The 14,594-nt window shown below is 40.9% G+C and overlaps 3 protein-coding genes across 4 annotated transcripts; 2 read left to right on the top strand and 1 right to left on the bottom strand.

The window, feature by feature from the left end:
* The first annotated feature begins 1,172 nt into the window (after positions 1–1,172).
* On the top strand, positions 1,173–4,920 carry rft1 (RFT1 homolog). Of its 2 annotated transcripts, XM_044350237.1 has the most exons (10): positions 1,173–1,510; positions 1,610–1,695; positions 1,784–1,906; positions 2,605–2,896; positions 2,980–3,114; positions 3,209–3,469; positions 3,565–3,709; positions 3,815–3,920; positions 4,015–4,264; positions 4,396–4,920. In XM_044350237.1, exons 1-10 carry the CDS (start codon positions 1,448–1,450, stop codon positions 4,558–4,560), a joined length of 1,626 nt encoding a protein of 541 aa, XP_044206172.1. In that variant the 5' UTR covers positions 1,173–1,447; the 3' UTR covers positions 4,561–4,920. The 2 variants fall into 2 exon arrangements, with proteins under 2 accessions (XP_044206172.1, XP_044206174.1); XM_044350239.1 differs by lacking the exon at positions 1,173–1,510 and having other exon boundaries at positions 1,608–1,695; positions 1,810–1,906.
* Positions 4,921–6,215: 1,295 nt separating this feature from the next.
* Positions 6,216–7,486, top strand: mustn1a (musculoskeletal, embryonic nuclear protein 1a). Its single transcript, XM_044348328.1, has 3 exons — positions 6,216–6,355; positions 6,467–6,596; positions 6,951–7,486. The coding sequence occupies exons 1-3, from the start codon at positions 6,347–6,349 to the stop codon at positions 7,046–7,048; spliced, it is 237 nt and encodes a 78-aa protein (XP_044204263.1). The 5' UTR covers positions 6,216–6,346; the 3' UTR covers positions 7,049–7,486.
* A 153-nt stretch (positions 7,487–7,639) lies between these two features.
* On the bottom strand, positions 7,640–14,514 carry ruvbl1 (RuvB-like AAA ATPase 1). The gene is made up of 11 exons (XM_044348327.1): positions 14,213–14,514; positions 12,593–12,679; positions 12,337–12,469; positions 10,425–10,576; positions 9,819–9,908; positions 9,032–9,181; positions 8,838–8,901; positions 8,556–8,754; positions 8,357–8,459; positions 8,180–8,271; positions 7,640–8,048 (listed from the first exon to the last, which is right to left on the bottom strand). The coding sequence occupies exons 1-11, from the start codon at positions 14,351–14,353 to the stop codon at positions 7,889–7,891; spliced, it is 1,371 nt and encodes a 456-aa protein (XP_044204262.1). The 5' UTR covers positions 14,354–14,514; the 3' UTR covers positions 7,640–7,888.
* Between the last annotated feature and the right edge of the window lie 80 nt (positions 14,515–14,594).

Below are 14,594 nucleotides of genomic sequence, written 5' to 3'. Positions count from 1 at the left end.
TTAATTCTTCATGGCATAGATTCAACAAGGTGCTTGAAACACTCAGAGATTTTGGTCCATATTGACATGATAACATCACCAGTTTCTGCATATTTGTCGGCTTCACATCCATGATGCAAATCTCCCGTTCCACCATATCCCAAAGATGCTCTACTGGATTGAGATCTGGTGACTGAGGAGGCTATTTGAGCACAGTGAACTCGTTGTGTTCAAGAAACCAGTTTGAGCTCTGTGACATGGCATGTTATCCTGCTGGAAGTAGCCATTAGAAGATGGGTACACTGAGGTCATAAAGGGATGGACATGATCAACAATACTCAGGTAGGCTGTGTAAACAATGATCAGTTGGTACTAAGGGGCCCAAAGTGTGCCAAGAAAATATCTCCCATACCATCACACCACCACCACCACCAGCCTGAAAGCTTGAAAGGTTTTTAGTGTAATTCTGTGTCATATTGTCTTTATTTTTGAATGTCTTGGGACCATATTTGAAATAAGCATTCTCACTTTAACATATTATCACTGTATTTTGTAGATCCATAAATAACCCCAAGACAAAATAAATATCAATAGATAAAGTGAAATAAATATCAAGAAGACAGGCTGGTGATTATAAAAACCTACAGAAAGTAATATTTGCAATGAAAACGTTTTCAGGTAGGACACAATTTGTTTCCTGTCCAGGGACAGTCCAGTCCAGTTACTCCCCAAAATTCATTTTAATAAAATATTCCTACAGTGACGCAAAAATACTTGAAGACATTTTAGGTAGATCAGAAAATGCAGTTACAGGTGGTTCCTTGGGAAATAGTAAAAGCACTATTTTTGTGTAACTATATAATGGGAAAATAATGAACAAAAGAAAGAAAGGAGGAGTTAACAAAACTGAAAAGCTTGTGAATTAATATATTTAATAATCAGCGTATACTTCGGGAATGTTAGCTGTGATAAAGTTTTTATATAGATTTTGAGCTTTGTTTGACAGAAAAAATGTTTTTTTGGCAAATTTTCATTTTGTGAATGTAGAATTTACCAAATATTGGTGACAACAATTTGGTCATTACACAAAAATGGGATATTTAAAATGAGTCCCCTTCCACAGATTATCAGAAGGGACAGTTACGCTCTCTAGCGGCGCTGCGCTTAACACAACGCTCTATTAACGTCACCGCGTAACGCGTGTGCGTACAATGTGTACGGAAGTGGAAATCTAGCCTCTAGCTTCTACTGCTGTCCAACAAATATCATCTAACACTTGCTGTGTTGCAACATTAAACCTGCCGTTCTTGTTTTTTTAGGCAGCCACATTAACAGTTATCACAGTATAAAGGTTCGGCAGCCGCATCTTTGACTTTATAATGAATTTATTTTCTTTATCTGCAGTAGAAAGCAGCGGATAATCTGTCAGATTCACTAAAAGTTTTCAGCTGGTCAGAGCAAATTCAACATGAGCTCTCAAGATGTGCTGAAGGATGCGTCCACACTAGCATCGTATAATGTGTTGCTACAGGTAAATGAACACACTTCTGAGCTGTAACACTATAACGCTAAATGCTCTGTTTGTCTTAATGTTAAGGGATTAATATTGTTTGTCCTGGTTTTGTCTTAGGTGATGTTCCGTGTGCTCACCTTCTTGTTGAATGCATTCACTCTGCGGTTTGTGTCCAAAGAGCTGATTGGGGTTGTCAATGTCAGGTGAGACAAGACAAGAAACACACAATACCAGCACATTTCACTGCACCAGCTTCTGTAACGTGATTTTGTTTCGTCTTCGTATATGCAGGCTTACACTACTGTATTCCACATTAGTATTTTTATCCAGAGAGGCTTTCCGGAGAGCTTGTCTAAGTGGAGGATCAGGGACGAACCACAGCTGGAGACAAGTTATCAATCTGCTGTGGCTGACGTGAGTTGATTTTATAAAATGATTCAAATACAGAAAAAAGAGCGATTTCACTGCTTAGAAAAATGTAGACAGATTAGAAAATGCACCCTATAAAGATATTGTGTGATTGTGTTTCAAAAGGTAAAAATAACTTATCTACCTTTGTTTGAGAAAGAGGAGCTTTACATGGCCATAACCATTGAAATGGAGGGAAGTGGAAATTGTGCTGTGAATTTCTAGCCACAAGATCAGTGAAATTGCCTTTTTTCATTTTTCACAAATAGAATAAAGGCCTCACAAATATGAAACTGTGTTTTAATGACTCTCTGGAGTGTCTTTAATAACCTAGTCCAGATTTTACAAGTCTAAATATAGCGCTTTTTGATCTGGACCTGATCTAATGTGGTCTGGATGGGGGAAAAAAGCAGTGAATTTGCCCTTTTCTCAGTTTTCATAAGCAAAATAAAGGTTTCACACATCTGAAAGTGGGTTTAAACAGCGTGAAGGCTTTTGCTATGATGTCTAAGACTCTTTCATAAGTGTAAGTGGTAAAAAACTGAGACTCTGCAGCTAAATATCAATATTTATGTTTCCCTTAACTTTCCCCTTAACCCTGAATTGGAAGCTGTGAGTCAGAAACTAACTTCAGCGTCGTTATGTGCATTTGATATTGTATAATCAGCTTGGATATTTATCTCTGTACCTCTCTCACCTCCCAGGTTGCCTCTTGGTGTGTTATGGGCAGCCCTGCTGGTTTGTGTGTGGCTCTGGCTCCTGGAGGTCCCCGATCCTCAGACCGTTCCTTACTACAGCTCTGCTGTGGTGTTGTTTGCCTTTGCAGGAGTGCAGGAGCTCCTGGCTGAGCCCCTCTGGGTCCTGGCTCAAGCTCACATGTTTGTGCGACTGAAAGTGGTCGCTGAGAGCTTAGCGATGATTGCTAAGTGCAGTTTAACGGTAGCACTAGTGGTATCTTCACGTGAATGGGGCCTTTACATCTTCTCTGCTGCTCATGTAAGAAATGAGTTGAAGTCTTCATTATTTCTGTAAATACCTTTTTTCACATTTAATGATTGTAAGTTCTGGGCTTTTCTTAGTTGGTGTACACAGGAGTCCTGGTGCTGTGCTATGCTGTTTACTTTCTTCGCTTCTTGGGGTCTAAAGAGGCGACGAGGAAGGGTTTTCCTTTGCAGAGTGTTGGAGATCTGCTGCCCCACAAAGCTGATGGAAAGGTATTATTATTATCTATGGTTCATCTCCACAAATTAAACTGATGTACTGTTTACCATCTAGGACCAATGATGTTCATCTATTTTTTGTTTGTAGCCACTGGTTGATTGGACTCTGGCTCGGCTCACGTGGAGCTTCTTCAAGCAGTCCTTCCTGAAGCAGATCCTGACGGAGGGCGAGCGTTACGTCATGACCTTCTTGAACGTCCTCAGCTTTGGAGACCAGGGTGTTTACGATATTGTGAATAATCTGGGCTCCATGGTGGCGCGCTTCATCTTCTTGCCTATTGAGGAGAGCTTCTACATCTTCTTTGCCAAAGTGCTGGAGAGAGGCCGTGATGTCAAAAGCCAAAAAAAGGTCTGTGGCGTGAAAATAAACACAAACACAGTTTTGTGAATCACTGGGCAGGAGTGGTTGTTGGTTTTATTTCATGCTTAGGGTTTTGTCTACAGGAGGATGTTACTATAGCAGCAGAGGTCCTGGAGTGTTTGCTGAAACTGGTGCTGGTGATCGGTCTGATCATCACGGTGTTTGGCTACGCCTACTCTCACCTGGCTCTGGACATTTATGGCGGCTCTCTGCTAAGCAGTGGGGCAGGTAATTGAGCTACGACACAAGCACAGGAAGCACAAACATTTTAAACAACAATATATGAAAATCTGTTTGGTTATCTTAGTTACAACTTTTCTTTTTTTTTTAAAGGTCCCACTTTGCTGAGATGCTACAGCTGCTATGTCCTCCTGCTAGCTGTAAATGGTGTAACTGAGTGTTTTGTATTTGCTGCCATGAGCCAAGAAGAGGTTGACAAGTAAGAACATAGAAATACAAACAGACAGATTTATTTAGTACACAGTATATAACCTGTCAGTCAACATGACGTTTGTGGGTTTTTTTTTTTTCAGATATAACCTGGTGATGCTGGCTCTGTCGGTGTCCTTCCTGCTCCTGTCCTACATGCTGACATGGTGGGCAGGGGGTGTTGGCTTCATTCTGGCCAACTGTCTCAACATGGGCCTCCGCATCTCACACAGCCTGCTTTACATACATCGCTACTTCCAGTCCAGTCCTTGGAAACCCCTGCGAGGCCTGTTGCCTTCTCCGCTCCTATTGCTGGCACTGGCTGTCAGTGCAGTTGTCACAGCAGTGTCTGAGGTACCAGAGAAATGTGTCTTTTCATTCTATGCTCATATTTTACTTCCAAATATTGACATTACATTACAGTTTTATTCTAAATGATCTGTGTCAGTGGCCCTAATTTAGGCTTCTTTGTTCTGTGGTTTCAGGGTTTTTTCTGCTGTGACGGCGGCTGGTTGCTACGCCTGGTCCATATCTGCGTGGGAGCAGCGTGTCTGCTCTGCGTACTTGTAGCTGTTCTCCTCACAGAGACTCGGCTTATTCAGTTTGTGAGGACTCAGCTCTTACCCCAGTACAGAAAAAAACATACATAAATTAGATGGGAAATTATTTTATTGGACTGGAGGAAACCCTTTTCTACTCTACAAACAGCAGCTAAAGAGTTACTGATTGACAGGCTGCGTGGGAGCAACAAGTGAACAGCTTTTTCCAATGGACCTCTAATACGCGTATGTGAATGTGTGTGTATGAGTGTGTGTACAGTATGTGTGTGATGATGATATCTTTTCACTCGATCATTCCTGTGTTGGTACCTACAAGTATGAAGAAACTTGCCATGACTGTTCTGGGATCTAATTGTGGGTGAAAAACAGATGAATGTATTTTATGGAAACAGTTGAATTTATAACAGGGAATAGATTGTCCTGCACAATAAAACAAGGAAATGTAATTCACATTTGTGGTGTTAATTGAATGGAAAAGTATGAATTCATAGCCGAAAGAGCCACCTTGCTAAACTCACTGTGTGTGTGTGTGTGTGTGTGTGTGTGTGTGTGTGTGTGTGTGTGTAAATGTTGTCAAAACTTCCATTTTGGAGGATTTCAGCAGTTTTAGGGTTATTTTAAGTAACTTATTTCAGTAAATTGAGCGTAAAGTACAACTGAAAACTGTTGATATCATAACAAAACATGACATGACTTAAAATTAGAAAAAATTATTTAAACTTGTGTAAATAATGGGCACTTGCACCATATTCTATTGAATTTGATAAATTTAAATTCAGGATCAAAAGACAATCAAGGCCTTTGTTGTAGTTTGTTCATGGAAACAAGTTTCACTTAACACTGAATTGTGTGTGTACTGTATCTTTGCTCAAACTTTTTTTTTTTTTTTTTGGATTTCAGTCTCATAAAACATGATGTCCATAACTCTATTCGCATGACTTTTTTTGAGGAGGTAAAGCAGCTCTACACCACAAACAAAATGTATGGTACATCTCCACTTGATGTTTAGTTCAATTATATTTTCCATGCTGAATTTTGGTGACATTTTCAATGAGACAAATTTATATTGTGCTTTTGCACGCTCTGGAGAACATGAGGTTACACCATATGTTTGTGTCAGTCTTTTAGTCATACATTTTTATTTTATGAGAGTGAGATTAAGAGTAAACAGGTTGGATTCCTGCAGTTAATTAACATGTTGCTGGGGAACCTTTTCTGGTTACTTGTTGGTCCTTCCTCTGTACTAATCACCATTGAGTTTAAGATCCTTGAGGGCAATGACGTCATTATGGAAAATGAGCAGGAAGGGGTGGAAACAGCATTCTTTTAAAGTTGGACAATGCTTATTTTTATTTTGTTTTTGCTTTGTACATATATGTGCACATAAATCCAGCATGGTGTAAAGTTAGTTGGAAGGCTTGATGTCTTAAGACAATCAGCTACTTGTCTTTCGTTTCATATCTTGAACTTTGAGTCCAATTTGCTTGACCTGCAAGTTAACAGTGCTGTTAGAAAGGGATGGTTTGCCTGCTGTAGGGAGGGGGAAGATGCAGGGGCAGATTTCATTTGTCATATTCTCGCCCCCTCTTGAATTTATTTGGACAAATGTAATGTTAACTGAATGAGCTATAGCAGTGACCTCATCATTTTTTTAAAGAAGAGCAGCTCAGAAGAGAAAAACCAGAGGCAAAGAGACAGAAAATAGGTGGAGCATGTACACTCATTGCGTCATTTATTAGTCTTAGGAAGAGATTTACTGTCCAGTGGAGAATTGCTGCCAGGTTGTGTGTGTGTATATATATGGGCTGGACCGACAGACAGCTGACAGAGAGAGGAGAATTTCCCACAGGATATCTTCCACCACTACTCAACCAACATGTCTCAAGTAAGGCCACAGTTTTAAGTTTTCAAAAGAGATGACATTTTCTTATGTTGCTGACTTCTGTAAACACGAAGGTGTGCCTTGTCCTACTTTTTCCTTCTCATTGCCCTTCAGCCAGGTCAGGGAGAGGACGAACAACTGCAGCGTCCTGAAGTGAGAGAAGAGGACCTGGCTGATACAAAGAATAAGCTGGGTACAAGTGGGCGAGTGAAGAGCAAGACTGAAGAAGTTATGGAGGAGTGTGGTGAGCACACACACACACACAAATAATCACAGCTATATGGTTTGGTGTTAGTTTGACTTACAGATTAAACAGAAAGAAAACAGTCTTTTTCTTCCTGTATCTGGTTAAGCTAAGATAACATTATGGCAGTGAGTTTGTGTGAGGGGAGTTCCTCATGATGCACAAGTTTCCACTCCATATACAGAGAGGACTCTGAGAGCTCTAATGATGGGCGACTCCTGTCAGCGTACTCTCTCACCAAGTGGGATAAACTGTGTGTATTTATAAAGAGCATTTCTGTGGCCTTATGTAACCCGCTTCTTTCTGCCCCATTAACAGTGAAATATTCTGATAGTTGTTTCTCTTCCTCTGCAGAGAAAATGGGTAAAGTTGCTCCGTCTGTGTTCAGCGGGGTGAGGTCCGGAGGAGAGACTGTTCTCAATACGCGCTCAGCTAAACCAATCAGGAAGTAGCAGGAGACTTCCTGACCATGATTGGACAACACCTGTTCCACATTAGTGATTAGGTTGTTTTCTTGCTGTGCTTCATTGTATGAATTGTTAAGTGTGTTTTTATAGTGGTTTCCTGTTATTTCTCAGTTATCTTTGTGTTTTTGCATTCAACAGTTTCACTTTGGCATGTTTTTGAGCTTTTATGAAGCTGATAATTACCTTTAAAAATCTAAGAATTTCTATGACCTGGTATGCCAGTTTTTTTTAATTATTATTATAAGATTAAGAATTTAGGTTTTTTGCTATTTTTTTTATGTTCCTGTCTCACCAGCATTTGCCCACAGCTTCATGGTGTGGAGTAATAATAAAGGAACACGAAGCACCAGGTGCAATATGGCAATTGATAAATTTGAACATACAAAAATCTTCTGAAACATCAGTGTGCTTTATATACTTGTCTTTGTCAAAAAAAAAAATTAAAAAACCAAAAGAAAATAATTTGGTCTGTGCATTTGTGCCTGGACTGTGAGGAGTTTGTCAAAATCATCCATCATGTAAAAATCTGTAAAAATGTAACAACAATGCAAAAATATTAAAGAACACTGAGACAAGTTGTGTTTTCCATTTTTATTCAAAAATTATTTTCATCAACAAACGGAATGAATAAAAATCAATTAGAACAAACCTACTACAGTAAATGAGCCGTAAGTAAGGACACTACAATGAGCCATGGTGGAGCGATAAAAGATGCAAAGAAACAAAGCATGGGACAAAGATGGAGAAATAAAGTGAACCATGTAACAACTGGCTGGTAACACCAGCCCTGAGAGTTGTAAAAGAAAAGAGGTGGAGATCCAGTTTTTATTTCATAAACTTGTGATGTTGATCTTGGAGGATTTTGGCGGAGGACTTTGCGTCGTAGAACAACTCGTTGATTTCCTCTACCTGCTCCCTCTCCACTGTCTCTTTTCCCTGAACGCGGCCCAGCAGACTGGCCGGCGTCAGCAGCTGCACAGCGTACCTGAGAAGAAACAGAAAGTAAGAAGCACTCAGTACACTCACACACACACACACACACACACACACACACACACACAGACAGTATACAGCTTTCTCCCCTCTATTCACTGACACAATGCACTATATCTTTACCTGAGGGTGGTCTTGTTGCCGATCTCTGCCAGATGTGCAAGTGCTTCCTCGCTGATATTGATCCCCTCAGTCTGAGAACGGATCTTGATGATCTACAAATCACACCGTCGTCAGTCACACAAATGCAAAAACCCCTGAAGTCACACATCACACATGCACTTTGACCCTCAGACTCACCTGCTTCATCTCCTGTGGTGTGTACAGCATAGTGCGGATGATCATAACTCTGTCCAGCAAGTCCAGTGGAATCCCGTGTGGTGAGCTGATGTCCTCCGTTCCCCTAATGTGCAAAAAAGGAAAGTTAAACTACAACTCTTACTGCATTTCGAATATATATTTCTCTCTATAAAATCAATTTTATAGAGTTAATCCAAACCTGATTAAACAGTTTCCCCTGTTGGAAGCGAACACAACGATGGGGGCGATGGTGCTCTCCAGCGCTCGGTGGAGGTAGGTGAAGCACTCGATGTCCAGCATGTGCACCTCGTCCACGAACAGCACGCCGGGTACTAGCTCAGCTACACCTTGGTCGATGTAGCGGTTCACCACCTTGTTGATCTCAGCACGCAGCTTATCTGGAATGGCAAAAACGGAAGATGAATGAACAATAAAAGTCAGCTGGTGGAAGCACTCTGTGATGTTTTGAGTTTTTCTCTACCTGTGATTTCTGTCTTTTTGGGCTTCATCAGTTGTCCCATCATGGAGAGAATGTCCTGGCCTCCCTAAGACAGACAAATAATGAGCAGTTATTAAGGAAGAGGAAATAACTGCCTCTGACAACTTAATATATATACGACAATGTGACTGGATGCACATACATATTCTCTATGTTACTGTTTTACAGTTCTGTACCTGGGGTCTGGCATTTGCGACATCCAGGTCGTGCAGTGTAACATCCTGAACTATCTCCTTCTTTTTGTGGACGTCACCTTTGGGCAGCGGCACATACTCCTCGGCCTCCAGGTCAAACTCTGTTGCAAAAGTGTCACAACGACCTTGTCTCTGCAAAAGACACAAGCATAAGGAACATGTGGGTCACTGTTTAACAAAAAACGAATGTCTTACATTGCTCCGGAAAACAGTGAAACAGAAGACGGCGCATAAGAGGAGGGAGAGCAGGTGTATGATTGAACCCGGTGCCAGCCCATTGTAGACAGGAGGGCGTGCGGCTGAGGGATGAAAGAGTTAGAGGAGGCAGGTCATGAGATGGCTGTCAACAGTAACAAATGTGTCGTCCAGCCCTCCTCCCCTGGCCTCTGACTAGAGCCGACCCGCGCGCCCCCCTCCCCCCGGCCCACCTGCGCCGATTAAAGGAGCCGTCATCGCGGCCTGTCAACACGGGCCACAAGCCTCGCTGTTGGAAAAGGGGCACTGTGGGAGATGGAGAGATAGAGGGAGCGTGAAGAGTTGCAGGAATGAGAGGGGCTCATTCCAGAGTACAGTAGAAAATGCAGCAGAGCTTTCATGCAGAGCTGAAAGAGATGAAAGAACGCCACCATGAAGGACGGAAGAGGACAAAAAAAATACTGAGACACCAAGAACAAAACCGAGAGCTTTTATTCAAACTATTTCATTAATGAATTTGTTGATCAAAATTTGTGACGGTTGTGACGAGTACATGAAAGTAATATAGTGATACCTTGACAGCTCCACTGTTGGCTTCAATGTAGATGACATCTCCCACTTCCACACGCTCTTTCTGAAGACTCTCATAAATGCTGGGATCCAGCTGAGGAAACAAGACGGGTGTAAAATATTTAAATCTGAGCATTAATGTCCCCATTAGCATTACTCTTATTACTAAAATCATGGCCAGAATTGGTCAATGACATTTTAAAAAACACATCAACACTAAAATTCACATGTAAATCAACTGTTTGTTTTTCAGGATACTGATGGAGAAGAAGAGTTTTCTCAATTTTCAGGTAAGAGTTAAAACTGAATATGGAGACACTGATAGAAATCACATCTAGATACAACCTGGATTTGACATGTATGTTAATGAAGGTGTAAAAAAAAAAAAAAAAGACCCATGGAAATATTTCAGCTGATCAAAGTAGCTTGAGAAGTTGATAAACTCTTGATAAATTGACACCGTTCTCATCAATCCTGTGGAAATCATTATCATCATTAACAGTTTATACATGCACCATAGCTAAAGGTGCTTTACAAGCAGCAGTAGCACAAGTACAAATAAAAAAATAGAGAGAGAGGAAAAAAAAAAGATTATAGCTCCCAATCTGACCTTGAGCTGCTTTGTGCCTTTGCCCGTCTTCAACCCGATGACGACGTGGCTGATGGTTTTTCCGTAGCCACCCATGGGATTCTCAGTCTCACAGGGGGTCAGCTCTGTCACCTCCCCTTCATACACCTCCTTTGTTTCTTTGATACGTAATCCTGAAGGAGGGCGACATTACAGTACAGTGTGAGAACTCAATCGGGCCTTTATATTCCTGCTGAAACTAAGCCGCCACATCCTTCAGACTACTCAACAATGCGTTTTATTACAGAGAGAGAGAGAGAGAGCGTGTGTGCATGTGCCCATGAAATGTCTGGGCATCTTTCTCTGTAACACGATTACACTCTTGTTGCTCTTTTGTGCAGCCTGCGGCCCTGAGGATGAGGAAGGTACAGGTGGCTGATCCTCAGGGCCCAGTTGTTCAGAAGTCATCTGATGGGATTTCAGCTATTGGATTGGATCAAACCTTGAAAAAGGGGTTGTTCAAAAGAGAAAAAAAAGAGTATTCTGAAATCGGATTAGATTACATAATCCAGTCTTGGCTTTGATCTGGATCAAACCTTCAGTATTTGGTGCTTTTTAGCAGGATTGGGATACCTTTGATCACAAAAAAAATTTAAATTAAAAATTATTTATTATTTGTATCATGAAGTATATATATATACACACACACATTTATTTATATTGTGCACTTGATTTATTTAACTGTTACAGTGATAAAGTAGATAAAGTACTGTGTATTAATTACAATGTCACAATCATCAGAGATGAACCAGTCAAAAGTCATTTCTAACAACTGCATCCCTTATTGCACGTCCAGTCAGTCCCTCATTCTGGGTGAACACCAGAGGTTGATCTGGGTCTTCAACAAGCTCAGGTGCATCATAAACGTTGTAACAAAGAATAATCCAGATTGGGTAATCTTGAAAAGTTTGTATCTGGATCAGGGTAATCCAATCCAATGTTGCTTTGAAAAAAAAAAAAAAACGGCACAAAAGTAAGATGGATTACCTGATCCTGGATAGCAATACATGGGATTTCAAAATCCGGATCATTCTGATCCAGATCAAACTTTTTGAACAACTGGGCCCAGGTCAGAGAGCAATGCTTAAGGCAGGGACTGTCTGTCACAGCGCTCTTATCGACATGGTGATGACAACCACAGAATGAAACCCCCTCCCCCTGGCAGATCATATTTGAGGGGAGGAGCGAAGGTGCTGATGACCACCTCTCCCTCTACCCAAGCTCCATTTCCCATTTCCTTCCCTCCGACAGGTACCATCAGCAGTCAGACAAACCCCTTCCCCCTCCAGAGCCTTCCTTCCTTCTCAACACCAGTCTCATAAATTTGCTGCAGAATGCTGCCTTTCAGCTCATGAGAATGGTGTCAGCAGGACACTTTACTATTCCTGCCCAAGGACTCCTTCACTGAGGGACTGAGATGAACATATAAGGCTCTGTTACACCAAAAGCTGCAGGCAGGCTGAGGAATTTTAAAACTGAGAGGCATTTCATTTTTCACTGCACTTAAAGATCCAGCTCTAGTAGAATCTAACCAAGCAGATAGTTTCAGTTTTATGAGCTTTCATGTGCTGAGGTTTTTAAATATCTGTTGTTGAAACTTATACTGCCAATTCAGGACAGTGGGAGTGGTGTGGAATTGGTTTCATGTTGGTACAGAGTCTGGTTATGTATAGTGATTTTGTCAGTTTCTTCATTTATCGTTGTTTCAGCATTTGCTTTCTCTTGCTGCTATTATGGTTGCAAATCAACCGTTTTGCAACGCAAAAGCTTGTGTTTGACCAACATTCAATTTTTCATTACTGTAAACTTAAAGCTCAACAGGTCAGAGCGCATCAAAAACAACAACCTCAGTCAGCCTTGTTTGGGGGTAGAAACTATGACCAGTCACACTCACCGATGGCCCTCCTGAAATTCTCCATCAGTACTTCTGTTTTTTTAATCTCTGATGAGTAGACCTCACTGCCGACCATGGGGCAGAAAGGCACCTTGTTTCCCAACTCCTGCGCTACAGCCAAGGCAAGGGCGGTCTGAAGGGAGGAGAAGCAGAAATGTGAGAAAAGAATCACCACCAACAACATTAATAACAACAAAAACCACACTCAACAGTTTAACTAATGTCCTGCTGTTAATGAATGAACACTGTACATTACCTTTCCTGTACCGGGTGGCCCAGCCAATAAAACTGCCCTTCCTGACATCTTCTTTGAGCGGATCAGCTCAACAATGATGCCACAAGCCTAGAGAGTGAACACAGCATATAGTCCTGTTATATATCAACATTCAAAAGTAAAATACCAACAGGACCTAACTGCAGGGAAGATGGACAGAGTAGTAGGATATCCTGGTGAGAACTTTGACCCAAGACTTTATCTTAACTCAGATGTCTGCAATGTTTCCTAATTAATAGATTTACTGTACGTTCACATGTGTGTTGGACTATTGTAAAACACAACATTTTTCACATTTATAATGGCTGAAGTCATACTCTGTTACTAGAAATGTACATTGTTGTCTAGTTGGACCTGTCCTGGTTGGCCACACCAATGTCTTTGAAAAGCTCATTCAAAACAGATCCAGTCCACTTGAAGCTGAGCATTTCACAGCAGGTTTATATTTTCACATATTGAAATCAAGTTTAAGCTTGACAATGGCAGCTCCTGACATTTCCAATCTGTGCACTGTCCCCACTCCCAGTCCCACTGACCACTCTGTTACTCTGTCCATGTATGTTAATGGCATAGGGCTAATAAAGAAAAAAAGCTGTTCTCTTTTATTAATTACATTTTTGAAAAGGGTACGGTACACCAATGTCCTATCCAAATGATTGTAGACAGTCAAGTATTTCTACAAACAGTCAGGTCTCCTTAATCTGGAAATCAGAGCACTCAAATACAATGCCTTTATCTGTTTACAAAGCTGGTCCTTTGTCGTTGAATGTGTAATGTGTGAATAAAAGTCTTCCATCTGCAACAGAGACTCTACTGTGAATAATAATTTGTGTCTGATCTGGTTTTCCCACAAATAAAAGTTCAATATCTTGTTAAAGTCCTTAAAATGACATCTACTCTACTCCTCCCTCATTAAAAAAAAATCCAGAATCTATGAATATGCAAATATTTTTCATTTCAAAAATTTAACTACTTGACACAAGATGTCTCCTACTTCACTGTAAAGTCAATTCTCAGTGTTTGTGCACTGGAGGCTTCAAGTTTCCACATCCCACATGCATAAGTTGAATATTGGACCAGGATTGGCTTCCAAAGTATTTGTATGTCACAAATCATGCTCGTTGGCCTGCCCCTTAAAATTGGATTTTCAATTAAGCACAAAGAAACTTTACACTTTCAGCAGATGAATGTGAAAATGATGCTCAAACATCCAACTATAGGAATTAGAAGAAAAAACATATTTTTGAGTGGAGGGGGACTTTACATAAAATCATAATTGCTGTAAGTGTTTGTCTATTGAGCTGATCCGAGTTGCATTCATCAGTTATACAAATATGCATTTTTGCTTTTCCGTTGAGGGATCAAAAATTCACAAACCAAAAACGGAGCTCTACAGTATTTTTTAAATATCATTTTAAGGTGGACTTTCCCTTTAGCTCACCTCTGACCTGAGAGTAAAACAGCGACACCACAGGGCTAACGGAAATAACACATTAACACCTGCAATGAGCTAAATCATCCTTGCAAAAATCCTTCAGCTCTCCCAGTCATCCAAACAAACACTACAAGAATAACTTAACTTCAATGCAACGTAAATATTACCTCTCTGGCAGCCTCCTGGCCGACTAGACCACATGCTGACTGTTTAGCATTCCCGGCCTCGTCGAGCCCGAGTCCTTTGACATGACTGTGAGAGGCGATCCGCTGAGTTTTTGTGGTGCTTTTGACCTCCTCGATCTTCATAGTTGTGTATAAATATGTGATGTAAAAACTACAAAGTGGGTTTAAGGCAAAGAAATTGCCTCCTGTGCCTCAGATTACTTCTCACCGCCAGAATCGGCGCCGAAACTCAAAACACAGGGAAATCGGTTTCCATGTGGGTTACTAAGGGGAAAATTAGCGGAAGTGATACCCCTGAAATTACCGCCTATTTGGACTATCGAGTAAACCGATTGGACCATACCGATTAATACAAAATTTTAAT

Source organism: Thunnus albacares, chromosome 4, assembly GCF_914725855.1.
Source record: "Thunnus albacares chromosome 4, fThuAlb1.1, whole genome shotgun sequence".
In the NCBI taxonomy this organism is placed as follows: Eukaryota; Metazoa; Chordata; class Actinopteri; order Scombriformes; family Scombridae; genus Thunnus; species Thunnus albacares.
The sequence above is the reverse complement of the archived record's forward strand: the minus strand, read 5'-3'. Positions and strand labels throughout refer to the sequence as shown.